The 20,252-nt window shown below is 46.7% G+C and overlaps 3 protein-coding genes across 3 annotated transcripts in view; 1 reads left to right on the top strand and 2 right to left on the bottom strand.

Annotated features, from left to right (window-relative positions):
• OSBP2 (oxysterol binding protein 2) overlaps positions 1-5,810 on the bottom strand; it is a 177,857-nt gene extending 172,047 nt beyond the window's left edge. The window contains exon 1 of the mRNA XM_082641520.1: positions 5,719-5,810. The gene's annotated coding sequence lies outside the window, so the exon portion shown is untranslated. The remainder of the gene's footprint in view (positions 1-5,718) is intronic.
• On the bottom strand, positions 870-6,679 carry LOC309814581 (uncharacterized protein C5orf52; the record flags this gene model as incomplete). The annotated part of the gene is given in 5 exon segments (XM_082640581.1): positions 870-998; positions 1,000-1,053; positions 3,810-3,918; positions 6,019-6,330; positions 6,555-6,679. Coding segments are annotated over 5 exon segments (729 nt in total).
• Positions 6,214-13,471, top strand: DUSP18 (dual specificity phosphatase 18). The gene is made up of 3 exons (XM_082641521.1): positions 6,214-6,284; positions 6,566-6,833; positions 8,718-13,471. Exon 3 carries the CDS (start codon positions 8,788-8,790, stop codon positions 9,352-9,354), a length of 567 nt encoding a protein of 188 aa, XP_082497647.1. The 5' UTR covers positions 6,214-6,284; positions 6,566-6,833; positions 8,718-8,787; the 3' UTR covers positions 9,355-13,471.
• Positions 13,472-20,252: the final 6,781 nt, after the last annotated feature.

The raw sequence follows: 20,252 nt of genomic DNA, 5'->3' as shown, positions 1-20,252 counted from the left end.
ACCACAGGTAAGCCAAGTTCAGAGTGGAGGGGAACCCATGTGGCTTGGGCAGGGGAGGGGAGGGGCAGGCAGGAGGCAGAAGATGGTCAGAGAAGTTTGTGGGGTTGGGGGGGATGGCATTGAGATAAGGCTTGAAGGATGCAGAGAGCTTCCTGAGAGCGCTGAGGGGCTGAAGAGGCATTCTAGATGAGGAGCCTGAGCAAGTAAAGGCATGTCGTGGGCTGTCGGGGCATAGCTGGGACAGCAGGCAGGCCAGGAAGTGGGGACTGACAAGGCTGGAAGCTAACTGCGGGCATCGTGATGAGAGCCACTGAGGATGACAGGCCCCGGGCCAGGCGCTCCACATCTTCATGCCAGTTCTTGGAGGTAGGTTCCTGCACTACTTCCCCATTCTTTAGGATAAGGAAACAGAGGCTCAGAGAGGTTACAAAGTTACTGAGTTCCAGCTGATGGGTGGCAGAAATAGCCCTCAACCCAGGTCTGCCTGATGCCCCACCCTGACTCCTTACCACTGGAATGCCAGGCAGCGGCATTACCGAGCCCTTCCTATCCAAGGTACCACTGTCCCAGTGCACCTGGCCTGGCACTGTACCAGACATGTGGGTACCAAAGGTCATACCTTAACCTTGGAAGCTGGTTCGATTCAGCCGTTTCTACTTGGGCAGCTACAGGACTATCAGAATCACCTTCACCAGAAAAGAGGGGATGGGACAGGGCAAGAAATATTAGAATTGCTGAGGGATTTTGTGCTCCACTGTCCACTGGTCTCATTTATTGTTGTTCTACAGCGGTGTAGACTGGCTCCCTTCCAGCTCTTCTCCCTTCAGCCTAGTGTCGTCACGGCCCCAGGGCAGATCACTCTGCCTTGACTAGGGTGGTTGGTCTTTCTCTTTAGGCTCCTCGTACACTCGGATGCTATCCAGGTACTGCCGGGTGTTCATGGATTCCCGTCGCCAGCGCCCCAGCTTTCTGAGCTGGTCTGTCCTGAATTTTTTTTTTCAGGTGGTCATACAAGTGGCCCGTCTTTTTCTTGGTCTTGTCTGAAGCTCTTGTCTTACAAAAAACAGAGGTGAGTTTAGGATGAAGAAGCTACTTCACAGTAAGAGAGGCATCTGTGCTCCTGATGTGAGGGTGGAAAAGGAGCCAGCTCAATATTTCATTGGCTCACAGGGAGCCTCAGTTTCCCTATTTTAAAGTGAGGGCACTGAGCTAGGTAACTCCTATGGTACCTTCTGACAGTCTGCAGCCTCAGAGCCTGATTTTGACCTAACATCTCTATTTGAAGAGTGGTAAGAAAGAGAGGGGAGGGGAGGAGGAGAAAGGGTGCATTTTGTAAACCCCCTTCCTTAACTCCTATCACCCAGTCCCTATTACTCACTTGGTGCTCCCCACATATTGTTGGTGACACCCCCTATGTCACACTGAACTCTGCTTATTTGTTCTATTCTACCATTTCTATCCTGTCCCCAACAAGACTGCTAGCTTTGGGAAGGCATATCCTTTGTCTTATTCATTTACTTATTCCAATGAGGTAGCTGTGGAGAGGATACTATGAAAAATCAGCTGCAGGTCTTCACAGCAACTACAACATAGTCAGGAAGGTGGGACACATGCCCAGATATTTCTAAGCAAGGCACAGAGTGATAGCACTTTTACTATGGATCAGGGTCTCTTGACCTTGGTACTACTGACATGGGGCCAGGTAATTCTTTGTGGCGGGGGGCTGGCCTGTGCATTGTAAGATATTTAGCAGCATTAGCATCCCTGGCCTCCACCTACTAAATGCCAGTAGCACCATCCCAGTCTCACTTCTGCTACCAAAAAGGCCTCCAGACAGCACCAGAGTCCCTGAGGAGCAAAGCCGTCCTAGTTGAGAACTGTGGCCATAGATAAAGGGATACTGGTCATCAACCACTGTTCTCAGAGCGTTGCTCAGAGGATTCCCAAGACACTAGATCTTAGCTGCCCTCCTGGAGGCCCTGAGAAGCCAGTGGCTAGCCAAAGCTGGGAGCACTTTGCGGGGGAGAGAGAAAGACTGCCACGCTGCCACTCAAGCCTCTCAAATCTACTGAGTTCCTACAAGCTGGGCCCTCATCAATCACTGGGTCTACAGAGAAGACAGTCCCTGTCCTTAGGGAGAACATCCTGCACCATGGTCAGTCAGACCTGGGTTTGCAAGTCCACAATGACACCCCTTAGTGAAGTTACTCCATCTCTGAGCCTCGGTTTGCTGAACTATTAAATGGGGTAATGATACATAATGGACATTGTGTACCCAAAACATGTAAGGGCTCAATACAGCTTCAAAAGGAGACCTTCTTGATGGCTGGAGGATGGCACATATAAAGCCAACTCAAGAGAGTTTCCAGTTATATCTCACAGACCCTCACTCCACTTACCAGAGGTGCAATATCTCCAAACCCACTGGTTAAAGGGGTTGGCCCCCAACCCATCCTGGGCCAGAGTAGCCTACACTACTTGACCACAGTGACTGGGGCATGGATGGGCCCGTGATCCAACTTGAGCCAACTGGAGTCCCTCTCCAGGATTTGTCTAACTTGACCAACAGTGGAAGCACTCCATTTCCTTCCTGGGCTACAGGCCAGGGTTTCCTGTGGCCATGCTCCCCAGGGACAGCCAGCCTGATGATGATGCCAACATGCAGAAAGAAGCAGAAGGGGAGCTGATAGGGAGAGTGGAAGACACATCCAATGGCATTGGAGCCCCTGCCATCTCTCATCCCAAACATTGGTGACCCTGCCCTATCTACCCTTGATTATGCAAACTCATCATTCTCTATTTTGCTTGAACGAGTTCAAGTTCAGTTTGTGTCACTTGCAACTGACAGGATCCCAATAGATCCTATTTTACAAATGAGAAGAGTCCTGGAGGAAAAGTGACTCCCCAAGTTCACACAAAGCTGGCCTGCCCATGTCCAAGTCCACCCTATTTCCATTACACCACGCCACTGGAAGTTTAGCAGAGGGAGAAACACCCAGGCCTCCAGTCTTTAGTCTCTGTAACCCTTAAGAGGATCTGCACCATCTCTTACATCTTTCCCACTGTTTACAATGTCAGAATCCCATGCGCCCATCCAGATTTGGTCCTGGAACATGGAGGGAGGTTCAACAGAGTCAAGAAGGGGACAGCAGCTCAACTCTGGGCCGCCTGCTCTGCCGGAAGAAACGAGTACGTTCTCAGAGTCCATCGTGTTCACTAGCCTCTTCCTAGTGCCCAAAACAGTGCCTGTCCCTAGCAGGCCCCAAAGATGTATTTAATGAATTAATCAGGGTCTGTGGGATGCTGCTGCTGCGGTTTCCCTCTTCTTCTGAGGGCTTCTGGGTAAGCAGGTCAAACCCTTCTTGTCCATAAACAAAAAGTAGAAGAGCCTCAGTTCTCATGTGGAAAGTGGGGGATAATCCCTGAAGGAAAAAAATGACCAAATGGTGTCAATGCCACTTCAAGCTCTAAGAGCCAAGATTTCTTTTTATGGGAGATAGTAGGAATCCATTCAGGGAGTCCCTAAATAGAAAGCTAATGTACTTTGAGGGGAAAAAATGCCACCGGAGCCAAGAGACATGGAGTCCTCCTTGGTTCCCTCAGCTCAGGAACAGCTGTGACACCTTGGGCAAATCAGTAACCCTGAGTCTCAACTGCCTCCTCTGTAAAATGGGCTTGTATTAGAGTACTTTGATGGCTTCCTATCACCTCTAAGATCTGTGATCTCCCTGCAAGGTTTCGGGGAGAGTGAAATGAACATGGATCAAGCCACTAACACCCTCTAATGCAAAAGCCTGTGACAACTTTACCTCCATCTCATAGATTCGTTGTGCACTGAGGTTGTCACGAATAATCACCCGAGATAAGTGGCTCTTGGGTAAAAATTTTTTCACTGCTGCTTCACTGGAATTCATTAAGCTGGAGAGGGAGGAGAAGGTGGTACAGGCTTGATGGCTAGGCCAGGGCTAGGACAGGATCTGATCTGATGGGATCCTGGGGTAGTGGCTGAGGCTTCCCCAAGTTTCTTGGGAGAGGCACCACCCTGTCATAGTTGTCAGAGGGGCAAGGGAGTAGGCCTAGGTTTCTTCTTGTAGGAAATGTGCGCTAAATGGGTGTTTCTTGGATGCTGAGAGGGAAAAACATCCTGAGAAGGATGTAGAAAGGTCAAAGTAATCCACAAGAGAAGTGTCAACAGGGATTCAGAACTGTTCACAGGAGCAGTCATTTTAAGAAAACGCAGTTTGAAATGGGAGGCAAGGGTCTTGGATGAAAGAAGCAAAGTCAGAGGGATGAATCTGAGGGGGGTTGAGGTGGGGGGGCACTGCTCAAGCCTAGGTATAAGGGGGATCTGGGTGGGGGAGGTCAGAGGAAACAGGAAAAAAGAAAATAAAGTGTTTGGACAGAGGTTAGGTTGGTTGATGGGGGAACTCTAAGGGAAAAGGGTTTGGGAAAAGTCTGGAAAAGTGAAGGAAGTTTGGGGTGGACAAGGACTTGAGGAGACTCTGGAGGGTGAGAGGTAGAAGTTGGGATGGGATGGGTGTGATGGAATGGAGCCAGGTGCTCCAGGCCAAACTAGAGATAACAATTTGGTCAAAATGAGTAATTGGTCAAAAATGGATAATACCAGGCCTTGAGTTTTCACTTTTTGATAATTTGGTGACACCGTGAAGTGGTTTTGTAACTACATAGATATTTTTGCTCACTTAAAAATAATTACTCATAATATTTTCTTTCTAAAATTTGGAAACTACCTAAATATACAATAGGGAAGCAAATGAGTAAATTGTGGTTAGGTTATACAATAAAATATTATGCAGTTATGAATAAAACAGACATCCAAAGTGTATTGGGTGGGGAAAAAAGATTACAAAATAGTAAACGGTTTTGTGACATATACCCCCCCACCCCCCCACAAAAAAAATGTGTAAGCATGTTGCAGTACATATATATGAATAGATCTGGAACAATATACACCAACATGGTAACAGTGATTGTCTCTAGCCATTCATTTTGCTTGCCTGATTTTTCTATGATAAGTGTATATTATTTTGATAGGACAATTTTTAAAGGATAAAACATTTTGAAGGATTAAAATTTTTTTTTCCTAATTCATTTTCAGCCAGTTTGGAACTGTGGTTTTATGAATGTTTTTACATTTACAAACTAGTAGAAACAAACACCCCTTATCTCACATTTATGTTTTTTCTGACAGCAAAGACATGAGGTGTTGGAAGAGGATAGTTTATAGATCAAGATGCTCACAAAGCAAAAGTCTCCCAAATTCCGTTAGAAAAACAAACAAAAAAAGACCTAAAATACTTAAAGACACATGAAACAGTCTTCACCCACTCACTGGTGCACCAAATTTACCATTACTTCCTGGGAAGGGGGGAAAAAGGCAGTTTTATGGAAATATTCCCTTTCAAGTAATAAATAATGATCATTTTGAACCAAATTGCTTTCCAAAGCAAGGTCTCTGTGGGAGCCTGGAGAATGCTGTGAGGGGGCTGTGAAATGGAGGAGGGGAGGGGAAACTGGGGTCTGTGGGGATTGGGGCCCGGCTGAGGGAACTGGGGGCTTTCCCTGGGCCACTGAGGAAAGTAGAGGCTGAGGAGGGGAGTGTCAGGCCTGAGGGGACCTGCGCCTCATCAGGCTCTAAGGAAGTTCAAGGCTAGGCCCAGAGGGCGCTAGGGACCCTCGGGATACACGACGTCAAACCTGGGAGACTAGAGGGCCGGGCCCGCGGCGATTCGGAGGATATGTAGGTTGGAGGCGGGAATTCCAGACTCCCTTGGAGTCTGGACTGAGGGCGTTCAGGCTCCACGGCGGGCGAGGCGCTGGGCTGGGAAATTCAGACTCTCCTGGGGTCTAAGAAAGGGCCGGGCTCTGAGGGGCCCGAGGCTCTGGAGAGCCAGGGCCAAGGTCCCCGCGGCCGGCTTAGGGAGCAGGGGTCTGAGGGAGTTCGGCTCCCCCCGGGGGCCCGGGCTCTGACGAACGCTCTGGGCCCCCGGGCCGCACCTGAAGAGCACAGGCGACTGAGCGGTCCGCGACTGCAGGAAGCAGATCTGCGGCTTGGTCCGTACGTGAATGTCGGGGCGGCTGCAGAGCCTACTGCGCCGGAAGAAGGCCGAGGCCGGGCTGGTGCCAGAACTGGTGGTCGCCTGGGGGGCCACCGCACAGGCAATGGGCGAGCCTAGGTTCCATGTGACGGAGGGCCTGGGCTGCTGGCTAACTGCAGGACTCTCTCCTTCCACCTTAGAGAGCGACTCGGGAACGGGAGACAGGTCGGTACCCGAGCTCTGTGAGAGAGCGCAGACGCGGAGCGAGCCTCTGCGCAGACGCGAGGCGCTGAACACCGAGCGTTGCCCGGGAGACGTGAGAGGAAGGCGGGACCGGGGTGGGGGATGGGGGGGCGGGCCTTCTGCGCAAAACCCCGAAGGCTGCGGACGCGGCAGGATTGTCCCTCGGCGGCTGCCGTGGTGCGGCCCGGAGCGTTGCCATGGAAACTGGCTGGGGGACAAGCTGCTGGTTGCAGCGCGCAGAGCAGACCCTACTTCTTGACTAGGACTGCTGTGGTCCCCGCGTGATCGCAGGGCGGGTAACCGGGTGAATCCGGGCGGGGCAGCTCCGGGACGGGGAGACGAGACCTGGGTTTCTCCGGAGACCCAGCACGGCCCATTCCTCCCCGCGACGAGGGACCATTGCTATGGAAACCGGAGCACCGGGCCGGCGGGGATTGTGGCTCCTGGGTCGTGACCGGTCTTCTCTCACCTGGAGACCCTCGCCCAAGGTTGTTTCCTGAACTAACCTGCCCACCCGCCCGCGCGAGAGAGGTAAGACACTGAGGTCGACACTGAGCGGGCGATTAGAAGCCCATTCCAACGCCAACTCCCCAGGAAACCTTCCTGACTCACCCCTGGAAACGGCCCCTTTCTCCCGTCAACCCTTGAACTTTGTTCCACGTTTATAACCCAGTATTAACGAAAACTCCGCGGTGTTTGCCCACTTTTCCCACACATAATGAGACCAGAAAAACCGGCTTTTGAACCTTGCTTTGTGATCCTAGACAGGTCCTTTTCCCCACTCTGCCTCACCTTCCCCGTGTGTAAAATGGAGATATTAACTCCAGACACCGGCTCGTTATGCTGTTTTGGAGATCGAACCAAAGGCTTTGTACGCTATCAAATGGTGAAACTGAGATGCTGCTGAGTCGCTCTTTCTCCCTCTCCCTCCCCCTCACGCTAAACGTTCTTCAGATCTTTGTGTCATTTCTTCAGGTGATCTTTGCAACTCCGTAGCCCCAGCCTGAAATAAGTACCTTTATTCTTCATTCCCAGAATGCCCTGCATTTTAACTTCCCTAACAACAGCAACAGTAGTTATAATTTGTAGATAAATGTGCCAGGCCCTGTTGTTAAACACTTTACCCAGGTTACCTCATTTAATCCTCAGAAGATTCTTATATATAAGAATATATATATATAAGATTCTGTTATCCCTATTTTCCAACTCTGTTGTGCCCATAATTGCCTATTTAATGTCTGTCTCTCCCACTAGACTTTGAGCTCTGGGGGGTGGGGGGCATGGCTGACTTGTACATTTCAGTATCCCCAGCACCTACTACAGTGCCTGATAAATATTTCTTGACTAGCATGAAAACGACTTTCCTCTCATTACTACCCTCACCTTGCAGAGCAGTATCTCCTCTGCACATTTTTTGTCCCTGTGATGAACAGCAGTCTCCCCTATTCCTGTTGCCCACTGGGTACTAGTTTTGGGGGCCCTCAGTCCACTTCTCTCTGGGTTTTCAGATGATGAGGATCCGGAACATTCCTTAGCATTTAGGCTTCCAACTGGGTGAAGTTGGGAGTGGGGCTTTTCCCCTACCCTCACAAGACTTTTAGAACAAACCAACCCCATCTGCCCTACCTGGGGTGAGCCTATTGCATTGGACTCTCGGGTACTGGCAGGTAAGATTTGTCGATGCAGCCTTTGGCCTTCCTCTCCAGCAGCCTAAGAACCACTCTCACCTCCACCCAGCTCCTCCCCAAAGTTCTAGAGAAACATGGCCGGAGACCTCATCTTTTCCAGGAAACCTCTCAGGAGGCAGAGTTGTGGTTGTTGGAGTCATTTCTTCACTCAGCAAATATTTTTAAGCACCTACTTGTGGGGACACGCAACTGGGCACTGGTGATATAGTAGGAGTGAAGATAGATACAGTGATATCCCAAGAGAACTCATAGACAGATCACGGCAAAAGCACCTCTTCAGGAAATGTTAGGAAGCAGGGCACATAGGGCCTGCCTGGAGCTGGGACTTGATCAAATATGGGGGAGGGGTGTAGTTCTGGAAGGTCTCCCTGAGGAAGTGACCCTTGGCTAAGATCCCAATGCTCAACAGTCCTCTGCTGAATGGAACAGATTAGGACGTGACAGGCTTGTAAGGAAAGGGGGTTCTAGGATGAGAGCAGGAAAGGCCCTGGGCCAGAGAGGACCACTGTCCATATGGAACTGTAAGTGGCTCAGCCCAGCCAAGGCCCTTCAGGATGCGGGAAAGGTTAACAGGAGGCTGAAGAGATGGGCAGGAGCTGGGCTACAAATGGCCTTGACAGCCAAGCTTAGGGGCTCCATCTCATCGTGACAGTGGGCAGCCACTGAATTATGTTAAGTGGGGGGACAGAACTTTGGCTCCTCATTTGTCCCTTCTCCCTCTTTGCAGTTTTCTATGGACACAGCCTAGCAGGAAGATGCAGCATCTATGTCTCACTGGCCGCTGACCCACCGGCCCGATGACAGCATCTCCGTGTGCCTTCCCGGTTCAGTTCCGGCAGCCCTCGGTCAGCGGCCTCTCACAGATCACCAGCAGCCTGTATATCAGCAACGGGGTAGCAGCCAACAACAAGCTCATGCTCTCCAGCAACCACATCACCACGGTCATCAACGTCTCAGTGGAGGTAGTGAACACCTTATACGAGGACATCCACTACGTGCAGGTGCCTGTGGCTGACACACCCATGTCGCGTCTCTGTGACTTCTTCGACCCCATTGCAGACCACATCCACAGCGTGGAGGTGAAGCAGGGCCGCACCCTGTTGCACTGTGCTGCTGGCGTGAGCCGCTCAGCCGCCCTCTGCCTTGCCTATCTCATGAAGTACCACGCCATGTCCCTGCTGGATGCCCACACATGGACCAAGTCATGCCGACCCATCATCCGGCCCAACAGTGGCTTTTGGGAGCAGCTCATCCACTATGAGTTCCAGCTGTTTGGCAAGAACACTGTGCACATGGTCAGCTCCCCCATGGGAGTGATCCCTGACATCTATGAGAAGGAGGTCCGTCTGATGATTCCACTGTGAGCCATTCCACCAGCCCCTGCCCCAGGGGTCAGAGGTACAGATCTGCCATTGATCCTACACCAAGATCTGTACTTAAAACATTCTACTTTCACTGATACAGAAAAACCAGATGATGCCTTTTTTAAGGGCAAGAAAAAAGGAAGGGTACTGCAGCTCTTAATCTTATAATTCATAACTTTAAAGATTCAGCTTATTAAATGTAAGATGGTGAAGATAAGTTTCCTACCCTGCAAGTGACAGCTCATGGCTGCTGACCAGAGGGGAGAGTGAACCAAATGGACCAGCACCCAACGCATATGGCAAGTTTGGTATTCTGCAGCCCTCCCCACGACCGACCAACCCAGGAATGAGTCTGCCACAATCCCGCCTCATTCTTTTGAACACGAAGCCGGCATTAAGCATCATGGCGCCTCCCATGCTTCTCACAGTAAGTGCCAACCTACTGGATAAGTAGCCTTCAAGCGGTACTCCAGGAGCCCTAGGGGCTCCAAGCCAAGCCTGCTTCCACCTTCAACTCTGGTCTTCTAGATTGGACTTACGCATAAGATAGTTTTCAAAGGAAGCATTCCATTGTATAAAATTTCTTAAAAAACATTTCTTTTTGAGCGCTGTTGTACCTGGCAAGATCCCCTACCAGCCTTTGATGAAAGGTGGTATTAGTCTCCATCTCGGGGCACGTGTGGAGAGCAGGCCTGACTTCAGGTTCAGAGGTTTCTCTCACAGGCCTCGGCTCAGAAGGCTGGAGCTGTGGACCGGAGCCCAGCCTTGTCACCTCCTGCCTGTGTGATGTGGGGCCTCTTGGAGCCTCAGTTTCCTCGTCCAGGCGATGACAGCCCTTTCCTCACAGGGCTGTCATGAAGATTCAGTGCTTCCTTAGCACAGTGCCTGGCACATGGTGGGTGCTTGGTGCTTGGTGTAACTGGCAGGTCTCATCACGAATGATACTCTGGCCCTGCTGACCCAGGTCAGCAAGTCGTCTTCACAACAGCAGCTCCCCGATCTGTGCACAGACCTTTATCGCTTAGAAAGTGCTCTTCCAAAAAGTCATCCTGTGTGGGAGAAAAATGGTTTTGGTCCTTTCAGACCCTGCCTTTAAGGAGGCCTAGACCTCGAAGCCTTTTCAGACTTCCCATTGGATTAATCACAATGTTTAATCCATGTGCAATCTGGGACTCCTAGAACAAGGACCACACTTCCAGCTTCCCCCAAGGGCCTTGTTTAGATTGCTGATCGTTAGAGCCAGTGCCCTGGTCTGGCGGACCGCTGGGGTACAGTGGGGTATGTGCCAAAGGGATAAATGAGTAGGCCGTACCAGTAGGCCCTGAAATCTAGGATTGTTCAAACCCCCCAGGTGTGTGTGGATCTGGGTCAAGAGCAGCTATTCTAATCTAGAGATTTTCAGACAAACAGTACATGGGCCAGTCAAGAGCACAGCTGCTCTGTGGGTCAGAGCCCACTGGAGCCCAAATGCTCCTTTTCTCCAAACCTGCCCCACCCTCACTTTCACAAAGGGCCTGCCCAGGGGTGTAATTTTAGGGTCAGGGGAGAAGGAAAATCGCTACTCAAGACTGATCTCATTTTACAGATGAATAAACAGAACCACAAACACCAGGGCTGGTATGGCAGAGCCCCACCAAAGCAGAAGAAACCCATCAGGAAGAAACCCAGGTGGAAAATTTCTTTGAAAACATTTTTAAAGAGAAATTTATTTGAATATCTTTTGTTTCAGTTTTTAAAAATTTTTAATTAACATACCATAAAATTAACTTTCTCCTGTGTAAAGTTCTCTGTGTTTTAACACATTCGTTTAACTACCTCCACAATCAGGACACAGGGCAGTTCCATCAACCAAAGAATTCCCTTACGCTGCCCCTTGGCAGTCACACCTTTGCCCCACACCAACCTCTGGCAAACACCTATCTGTTCTCCATTCTCTATAGATTTGCCTTTTCCACAGTGTCACATACACAGAATCATAGAGGATGTCACATCTAGAGACTGGCTACTTTCTGTCTGTCTTTGAGATTCACACATGTTGCTTTTTATGGCTAAGTGGTATTCCATTGTTGGATGCACTACAGTTTGTTTTACCTTCACCCGTTGAAGGATATTTGGGTTGTTTCCAGTTTTGGGCGATTTTGAATAAAACTGCTACAAATATTTGTGTATAGGTTTTTATGTGAACATAAGTTTATGAGTGGGATTGCTCAGTCGTATGGTAAAGGTTATGTTTAACTTATAGAAACTACCGGATTTCCAGAGTGGCAATACCATTTTGCCTTCCACTACGAGAGATCCAATTTCTCACCAGTATTTGGAACTGCCAATATTTTTTATTTCAGCCATTCTGATAGGTGTGTGCTATTAGCTTATTGCAGTTTTAATTTGCATTTCCCTAATGATGTTAAGCATCTTTTTTTTTTTTTTTTTTTTTTTTTTTGCGGTACACGGGCCTCTCACTGTTGTGGCCTCTCCCGTTGTGGAGCACAGGCTCCGGACACGCAGGCTCAGCGGCCATGGCTCACAGGCCCAGCTGCTCCGCAGCATGTGGGATCTTCCCGGACCGGGGCACGAACCCGTGTGCCCTGCATCGGCAGGCGGACTCTCAACCACTGTGCCACCAGGGAAGCCCTAAGCATCTTTTTTTGTGTTTAATTGCCTTCCACATTCCCTCTTTGGTGAAGTGTCTATTCAACTTTTTTACCTGTTTTTAAATTGAGTTGTTTTCTCACTATTGAATATTGAGAATTCTTTGTATATTCTGGATACAAGTCCTTTATCAGATATGGATTTGTAAATATTTTTCCCCAGTCTAGCTTGTCTTTTCATTTCTCTTAAAAGTGTATTTTTCAGAGCAAAAGTTTTAAATTTTGATGAAGTGCTACTTACCGTTTTTTCCTTTTATGGATCGTTGTTTTGGTGTCACGTCTGAGAACACTTTGCCTAACCTAATATCACAAAGATTTTCTCAAATGTTTGAGAGTTTAAAATTTTCACTTATTTCAATGATCCTTTTGTATAAGGTGTGAGGTTTAGTTTGAGGTCATATTTTTTCATGTGGATGTCTAATGGTTTCAACTCCATTTGTTGAAGTCTGTCCTTTGTGCATTGAGCTGCCTTTGCACTTTTGCATACTCTTCATTCTGATTGATACGTGTCTTTCTCTTTACCGACACCACACTATCTTGATTACTGTAGCTTTTATAGTAAGTCTTACCTTACACCTAATCTTAGAAGGTGTTCAGTCTTTTACCATTAACTATGATGTTAGCTATAGGCCTTTTTGTAGTTGCCCTTTATTAGGTTAAGGAAGAGTTGGAAAGTATTCTCTCTTCTATTTTCTAGAAGAGATATGTGAATTGGTGTTATTTCTTCTTTGAATGTTTGGTTGACTTCAGCAGTGAAACTATTTGGGCCTGGAGATTTCTTTTTCAGAAGGATTTAACAAAGAATTCAATTCCATTAATAGTTAAAGGATTAATCAAATTATCTATTTCATCTTTGGTGAGTTTTGGTAGTTTGTGATTTTCGAGGAATAGGTCCATTTCATCTAATTGTCAAATTTATGCATGTGGAACTGTTTATAGTATTCCCTTAATATCCTTATTAACTGCAGGGTCTATAGTGACATCACATTTCCATTCTCCACAATGATTATTTGTCTTCTCTATTTCTTTGTTAGTCTGGCTAGAGGTTTATCAATTTAAAAAATCTTTTTAAAGAATTACCTACCTTGTGTCTTTAATTTTCTCTATTGTTCTTCCCTTTTCTATTTCATTGAAATAGAATGTGTCTTTAATTTAATTTTAATTAATTTTCTTTATTTTTAATTTTCTCTATTGCTCTTTAATTTTCTCTATTGTTCTTCCCTTTTCTATTTCATTGATTTCTGCTCTTTATTATTTCCATAGTTCTGCTTGCTTTGAGTTTATTTTGCTCTTTTTTCTAATTTCCTAAGGGAAACTTAGATTATTGATTTGAGACCTGCATCCCACAAAGTTATATACTGCATTTTCATTTTTGTCCATTTCAAAACATCTTCTAATTTCCCTTGCAATGTCCTCCTTAATCCATGTATTATTTAGAAATGTGTAGTTTAACTTCTAAGTATTTGGAAATTTTACAACCATCTCTCTGTTATTGGTTTCTAGTTTAATTCCATCAAGGTCAGAGAACATATGTTGTATGATTTCATTTCTTCTAAATTTGTTAATGTTTACTTAATGATGTAGGATATGGTCTGTCTTGGTGAATGTTTCATATGCACTTGGGGGAAAAAAAGGTTATTTTGGATAGAGTGTTCAATAAATGTCAATTAGGACCAGTTGATTGATGGTGGTTTCAATTCTTTTACACTCTTCCTGGTTTTCTTTTTACTTGTTCTATTGATTACTAAGAGAGGAATGTTGAAGTATCCAACAAAAATTGTGGATTTGTGTACATCTCCTTTCAATTCTATTAATTTTTGTTTCATGTATTTTGAAGCTTTGTTTTTAGGTGCATACATACCTAGGATTTTTATGTCTTCATGGTGAATTGACCCTTTTATGGGTCAATAGATTTTATGCACTGTCTCTTTATCCTTCTTAATTTTTTGAAGTCTATTTTGTCTGACATTAATATAACCACTCCAGCTTTGTTTTAAGTAGTGTTTGCATGATACATCTTTTTATATCCATTTATTTTTAACCTAAAGTGTGTTTCCTGTAGACAGCATGTAGTTGGGTTTTTTTTTTTGTTTTTTTTTTGCTGTACGCGGGCCTCTCACTGCTGTGGCCTCTCCCGTTGCGGAGCACAGGCTCCGGACGCACAGGCTCAGCGGCCATGGCTCACGGGCCCAGCCGCTCCGCGGCATATGGGATCCTCCCAGACCGGGGCACGAACCCGTATCCCCTGCATCGGCAGGCGGACTCTCAACCACTGCGCCACCAGGGAGGCCCAGTTGGGTCTCTTTTAATACATCCAATTTGTCTCTTAATTGGTGTGTTTATGCCCAAAATATTGATATTTGGATTTAAGTCTACTATTTTATTGTTTTCTATTTGTCCTTTCTGTTTTTCATTCCTTTATTTCCCTTTTCCTGCCTTCTTTTGAATTATTAATATTTTTAAGTATTCCACTTTAATTTTGTATAGTTTTGTTTTAGAGGTTGCACTAGAGATTATAATATACATATAACTTTTCATAATCCACTTAAATTAATATCTTACTACTTCTCACTGCTATTCATATTGGGAAATGTATTAGTTTTCTCTTGCTGCTATGACAAATTACCACAAACTTAGTGGCTTAAAACAGCACCTATTTATTACTTCACAATTTCTATAGGTCAGAAGTCTGGCTGGGCTTGACTGAGTCTTGCTTAGGGTCTCACAAGGTCAAAATCAAGGCGTTTCCTAAGGCTGGAATCATGTGTGTTTTTTACTGGAGGCTCTGGGGAAGATTCTGCTTCCAAGCTTATTGAGATTGTTGACTGAATTCAGTTCCTTGTAGTTAAAAAAGACCTCACTTCCTTACTAACTATCAGCTGGGGGCTGCTCTGTTCTCCTAGAAGCTGCCCACATTCCTTTTAATGCTTTCCATGTGGCCCCTCCAAAAAAAGTGGGTTGAGTCCCTCTCAAACTTTGAATACCTCTGACTTTTCCTTCTGCTGCACCTCCGAATCCAGCCAAAGAAAAATCTCTGCTTTTAAGGATTCATGTGATTAGACTAGGCCCACCCAATAATCTAGATAGTCCGGATTTTAAAGTCCATAACCTCAGTTACATCTGCAAACTCTCTTTTATCATGTAAAGTAACGTTCACATGTTCCAGGGAACAGGGCATTTGGCAGAGGTGGACGTTCTGCTTACTACAGATAATTTCTACGGATCTGACTTCAAGTTCGCTGAATTTCCTCTGCCATTCTGCTACTAAGGCCATCCAATATATTTTCAAATTTTGATTAATGTATTTTCTTAGTTTAAAATTTTTAATTTGGTTATTTTCTATATCTTCTATTTCTCTGTTGAGACTTTCTATCTTTTCATTTCTAAGGTCTTTTTCTGGTAAGTCCAACATTTGGGTCATCTCAGTGTTTAGACTTTCTTGGTTCTTTGTATGCAGAGTAATTTTGGATTGTATCCTGGGCATTTTGAATATTATATTGTGAGACTCTAGGTCTTGGTTAAATCCTATGGAAAATGTTGAGTCTTTGTTTTAGGAGGCATTTGATCCATTTAGGATCAGTTCTGGTCTGCCTCTTGTGGTCTGTTAAAAACAAGACAACAGGCCCCAAATGGAGTCACTTACGCTAAGCCCCACATCACCAAACTGAGACTTAACTACAGTTTCAGCTATCCCAGAAATGGAATATTAAACCAGTCAAACAGGAATCACCTGATCAGCACTAGTTAGGTAATCTGCCTGATAGACCCCTGCCATCCCCTAAAGGAAAGTAACCTTGCAATAACCAATGCTATTTTCTGCCTAGAATAACTTCCTTGTTTCTGCTCCCTTTTGCCTTAAAAGTCTTTCATTTTGTACAGCTCCTCAGAGCTCTTTCTGTTTGCTAGATTGGCTACTTCTCAATTCATGAATCACTGAATAAAGCCAATAAGATTTTTAAAATTTACACAGTTGAATTTTGTTTTTTTTAACAGGGCCATAGTTCAATTATCAGTTTTCAAAACTTTTGCAAGGTAAGTCAAATCTGCCCTAAGCTTGTGCCACCCAGGTCCCAGTCTGAAATCTGGGTGGTCTGCATAGTAGTTTCGTTCTCAAAGTCATTAGAATACTGTTTAGGGTCAGATCCATACATGTGGGCCTATGGGATCCGTTTCTCAAGCTTCCTCCTCTCCACAGTTTCTCCCACACTCCCCAGTTTTCAAGACCACCCTTTCCCTGGTCCTCCAGCAAGAAATCAGGGCTTTTAGTCTCCCTGCTCTCCTGCATACATTCTGTGACCGGTTCTGCTCTGGGACCAGGTGACAGGATGAACAGAGAGAAAAAAGCAAGGGGATTCCTCCCCAGCACACACACCTTTCAAGCCACAGTTCTTTTGGTCAGACAAAAGGATCCCCCTCCGAGTTTTAGGTGCTTTCCTGGCTTCCACTGCTACTGCTACTTCTGCTGCCCAGTTTCAACTTCAATATGAGGCTTGCCCAGGGACAGGACTATATGAGAAAAGAACAACAAAAAAAGAGATTTCCCTCACTCTTTCTGTCCTGAAGAGGGCTTCCTTCCTACTCCTTAGACCAGAAAGACAGGGCTGCTCTTGGAATTCTTTCTTTCCACGTCCACTGCACAGTTCCAGGATTCACGCTGCCTCTGAGACCAGGCCAGCAGATACAGGAGCAAAAAGCAAAACAGGAGACTCACCACCAGATTGTTTATACTCCAAGTTCTGGTTCCCTTTCCCAGTCCACATGCTACCATTTCTTTTTAAGAGTCCTCAGAGAGCTGCTTCCTGCATTCTGCCCAGGGTTTTTATTTGCATTCAGTGTGAAGGACAGACTATGTTTACTCTATCTTAGTCAGAACTGGCACCCTAAGAAATGTATTTTTAAAACTACATACTCATTTGTGGGAAAAGGAAAATAAATACGGTCTATCTACAATACTATCCTCAAGCAGTAACCAAGTCAACACTTAGGTATTGTATATTTCCTTCTTTCTATGCATTTTTTTTTTGTTCATAGTTGAGAAAATACAATTTTGGATCCTCCTTTTTAAATTATTCTTTCAATATTCAGATTTGGATACGGCAGGACCAGCATTTCACATCCCAAGTGGAAGAAGCTGAGGTTGAGAGCTCTTGAGAGGGTCCAAGTCCTTTTTTGCAAACAGTCTACTCTGTTCCTCTGGATTCAGAGTAGAGAGGCTGGATCTTAGTTCCCGGACCAGGGATCAAACCTGTGCCCCCCTGCAGTGGAAGCGTAGAGTCCTGACCATTAGAATTCCTGTCATGTTGGAGTTTTAACGCAATCCTGTAAGAGGGGAGAATGAAATGTCCCTCACAGCCCAGCAGCCTGGCTTGGAGCAAAGATTCCAAGCCTCTGATTTCATGAACTTTTAACTTTCCTACTCCAAAAGTACAGAATCACTTTCTTTCTTTATGATGAATTAAAGTCAATTAAATTTGGTGTGAGACATTTCTGTGAAGTTCATAATACCCTGCCAGATAAACGGTGGCCCTGAGGATTTTCCTGAACAACCTCTGTTGAGGTGGTGATCTCATTACAAATCTAGGGACAGGTAGCTCTTGACCCTGAAGCACACAGCCCTGCTTACCTACTGGGATGCTAAGTCCAGATGCACTAAGAATCCATCAACCACCTCTGGACTGTGGACTTATGTCACACAGGAAGGAGCTCGGGATGAGAGTCGAGAGGTGAGGATTCTCATTCTGCTTTGTGACTTCAGGCAGACCCTGGAATTTTTCTGGAATTCTGCCTGTAAAATGGGAGTCACCATACCATCTGGGGTGGCCATAAGAACGTGTCCCACAGGCCTCTGATTACAGGATGCAATACTGAACAAGGGCCCCGCCGTGACACTCTGAAATCCATCTCCATGTTTATGCTGAGACTAGACTTCCCTCAGGCTCCTTCTAGCCAATTCCCCAGTATAGCAGGGATACTAAGGCAGGCCCGGTCCTGGGAGACATGGACTCTTCTGATTGGCTTCCTTGCTGTCAGCTGTGTGGTCAGGAACGTTTCCCGCCAAACTTCCTTCCCTCTCTCCTCCACTTGCATCACAGTGTGATGGGCTCTCCTAGCCTTCCCAGCCCCTTCCCATTTTCTCTCACAAATGTTTCCCTCATAAAATCCTTGCACTTTTAATCCCATCTTGGTGCTTGCTTCTCAGAGGACCTGGCCTAATACACCATCCTACTCCCCCTCTCAGAGGTGCCAAGAGACACTCAAAAGCAGAAAGCTTTAAACACAGATAAAAGCCTCTTACCACAGATCTTTCTAGACTTCCCTTGGCAAAATATCTATAATGCCTTTCCCCTGAAGAAAAAAATGTTTTGCTGACTGAGCTGGGGAATATCCGGCAGACACCCCCTGTGAACCTGGGCCGGAACCCCGCACACCCCTATAACCTCACACTCTGGCTCTGTTCTTCACAACAGAGTGGGGAGCAAGGAACGGCAGAATCCCAAGAATTAGGAGATGAAGACCTCGCCCTGCTGCTCCCTCTTTGTGCAAGATCGCTGCTATGGTCCGAACATTGGTGTCTCCCTAAAATTCATATGTTGAGACCTAATGCCCAAGGTGATAGTATTGGGAGGTGGGGCCTTTGGGAGGTAATTAGGTGATGAGGTCATGAGAGTGGAGCCCTCAAGAATGGGATTAGTGCCCTTATAAATGAAGCCTGTGACCCAGAAGAGGGCCCTCACCCGACCATGCTGGCACCCTGATCTCAGACTTCCAGCCTCCAGAACTGTGAGCAATAAATTTCTATGGTTTATAAGCCACCCAGTCTATGGCATTTTGTTATAGCAGCCCAGTGGACTAAGGCCATCTCTTTGGGCTTCAGTTTTCTATGTGTATAAGGGTTGAACAAGATCTGTGGTGTTCACCTGGGAAACTTGGCAGAGGTGTGCGGGGTTCCTGGTTCATCTAGGGCAACTCTGCTTTGGCTTATTTGATATCGGGCTCCAGCATAAGAAGCATGGACAAGGGTTCTTCCACCAAAGAAAGTTTAAACATATAAAGAGAAGTGCCCAGCCCAGGCAGCAGGTACTGCTGAGCCAGAATCTACCCACTGGGATGCTGGCAGTGTTTGGAGAAGGAGAGAGGGGGCACGTGAGGGTTGTGGCAGTCAGGAGGGGGCAGAAGGAGGCCTAGGTACTGGAAGGCTCCATCAGGCACAGGGGGCAGGGCTGGCCTCATATAGCTGGAGAGGTCACGGGGAGTGGGCTTGGAAACATCAGAGAACCAGAGCTTTACCTACCAGACCCAGGAGCCCAGGCCTTCTCCTTGTGTGCAGTGGAGACCAGAGGAAGAAGCCTCCAGCCGTCACAGAGACAAGCATTTGCCAAGTGCCTGCTGTGGGCCAGGATTGTATAGTACTGTGCCAGGAAGGATTCAGAAGTGTAGCTGACGAGACCCCGCCTGGAGCAGGAAGCTCCCAGACTCATTCCGCGTGGCCCCAGGCTGTGTCCTCACTCACTCACTCAACAAGCTGATGTGGTAGCCAGCCTCAGAGGTGACCTCAATGATCTCAACTGACCTCAATGATCCCCTCCTCCTGGTGCATGCCCTTATGTAGTCAAGGTGGGAGGGCCCATACTGAATAGGGTTGACTTGTAACCAATAAGACATCAGAGGAATGACAATAATTTGAATTAATAAATGAAGATATTAGAGAAATGAGTGTGACTTTTGAAATTGGATCAAAAAGGACATTGTGGCTTCTTGCTCTCCTGAATCACTCACTCTGGTGGAAACCAACTACCATGCCATGAGTACACTCAAGGAGCCCTGTGGAAGGGCCCACATGGCAAGGAACTGAGGTCTCCTGCCGACAGCCATGTGAATGACTCATCTTAGAAGTGGACCTGCCAGCCACAGTTAAGCCTCTATATGACTGCAGCCCTGGCTGACATTTGACTGCCACCTCATGAGAGACCCTGAGTCAGAACTATTCCACTCAACCACTCCCAAATGCCCGATCCGCAGAAACTGAGATAAATTTATATTTATTGCTCTAAGCCATAATGTTTGGGGATAACTTGTTACCCCAAATCAGTACAAGTGATGCTACTCTGCACCACGCCCCAGACACGGGCCCCACTGTCATCATCTGCTCAATGGACCACAATAGTTCTTCCCTTGTCTCCCTGCCTCCTGTCCCAAGCCCCTTCAATTTCTCCTCCACGTAGGATCCAGACCAAACTGAAGGGCCATTAT

This window comes from Mesoplodon mirus (assembly GCF_964341445.2).
Source record: "Mesoplodon mirus genome assembly, chromosome: 13".
NCBI classification, from domain to species: domain Eukaryota; kingdom Metazoa; phylum Chordata; class Mammalia; order Artiodactyla; family Ziphiidae; genus Mesoplodon; species Mesoplodon mirus.
Note: the sequence above shows the minus strand (reverse complement) of the source record. Positions and strands in the feature narration are given on the sequence as shown.

Bases quoted from the DNA above. Each gene is read 5' to 3' on its own strand.
- DUSP18 (XM_082641521.1), top strand. From the start codon at position 8,788: ATGACAGCATCTCCGTGTGCCTTCCCGGTTCAGTTCCGGCAGCCCTCG.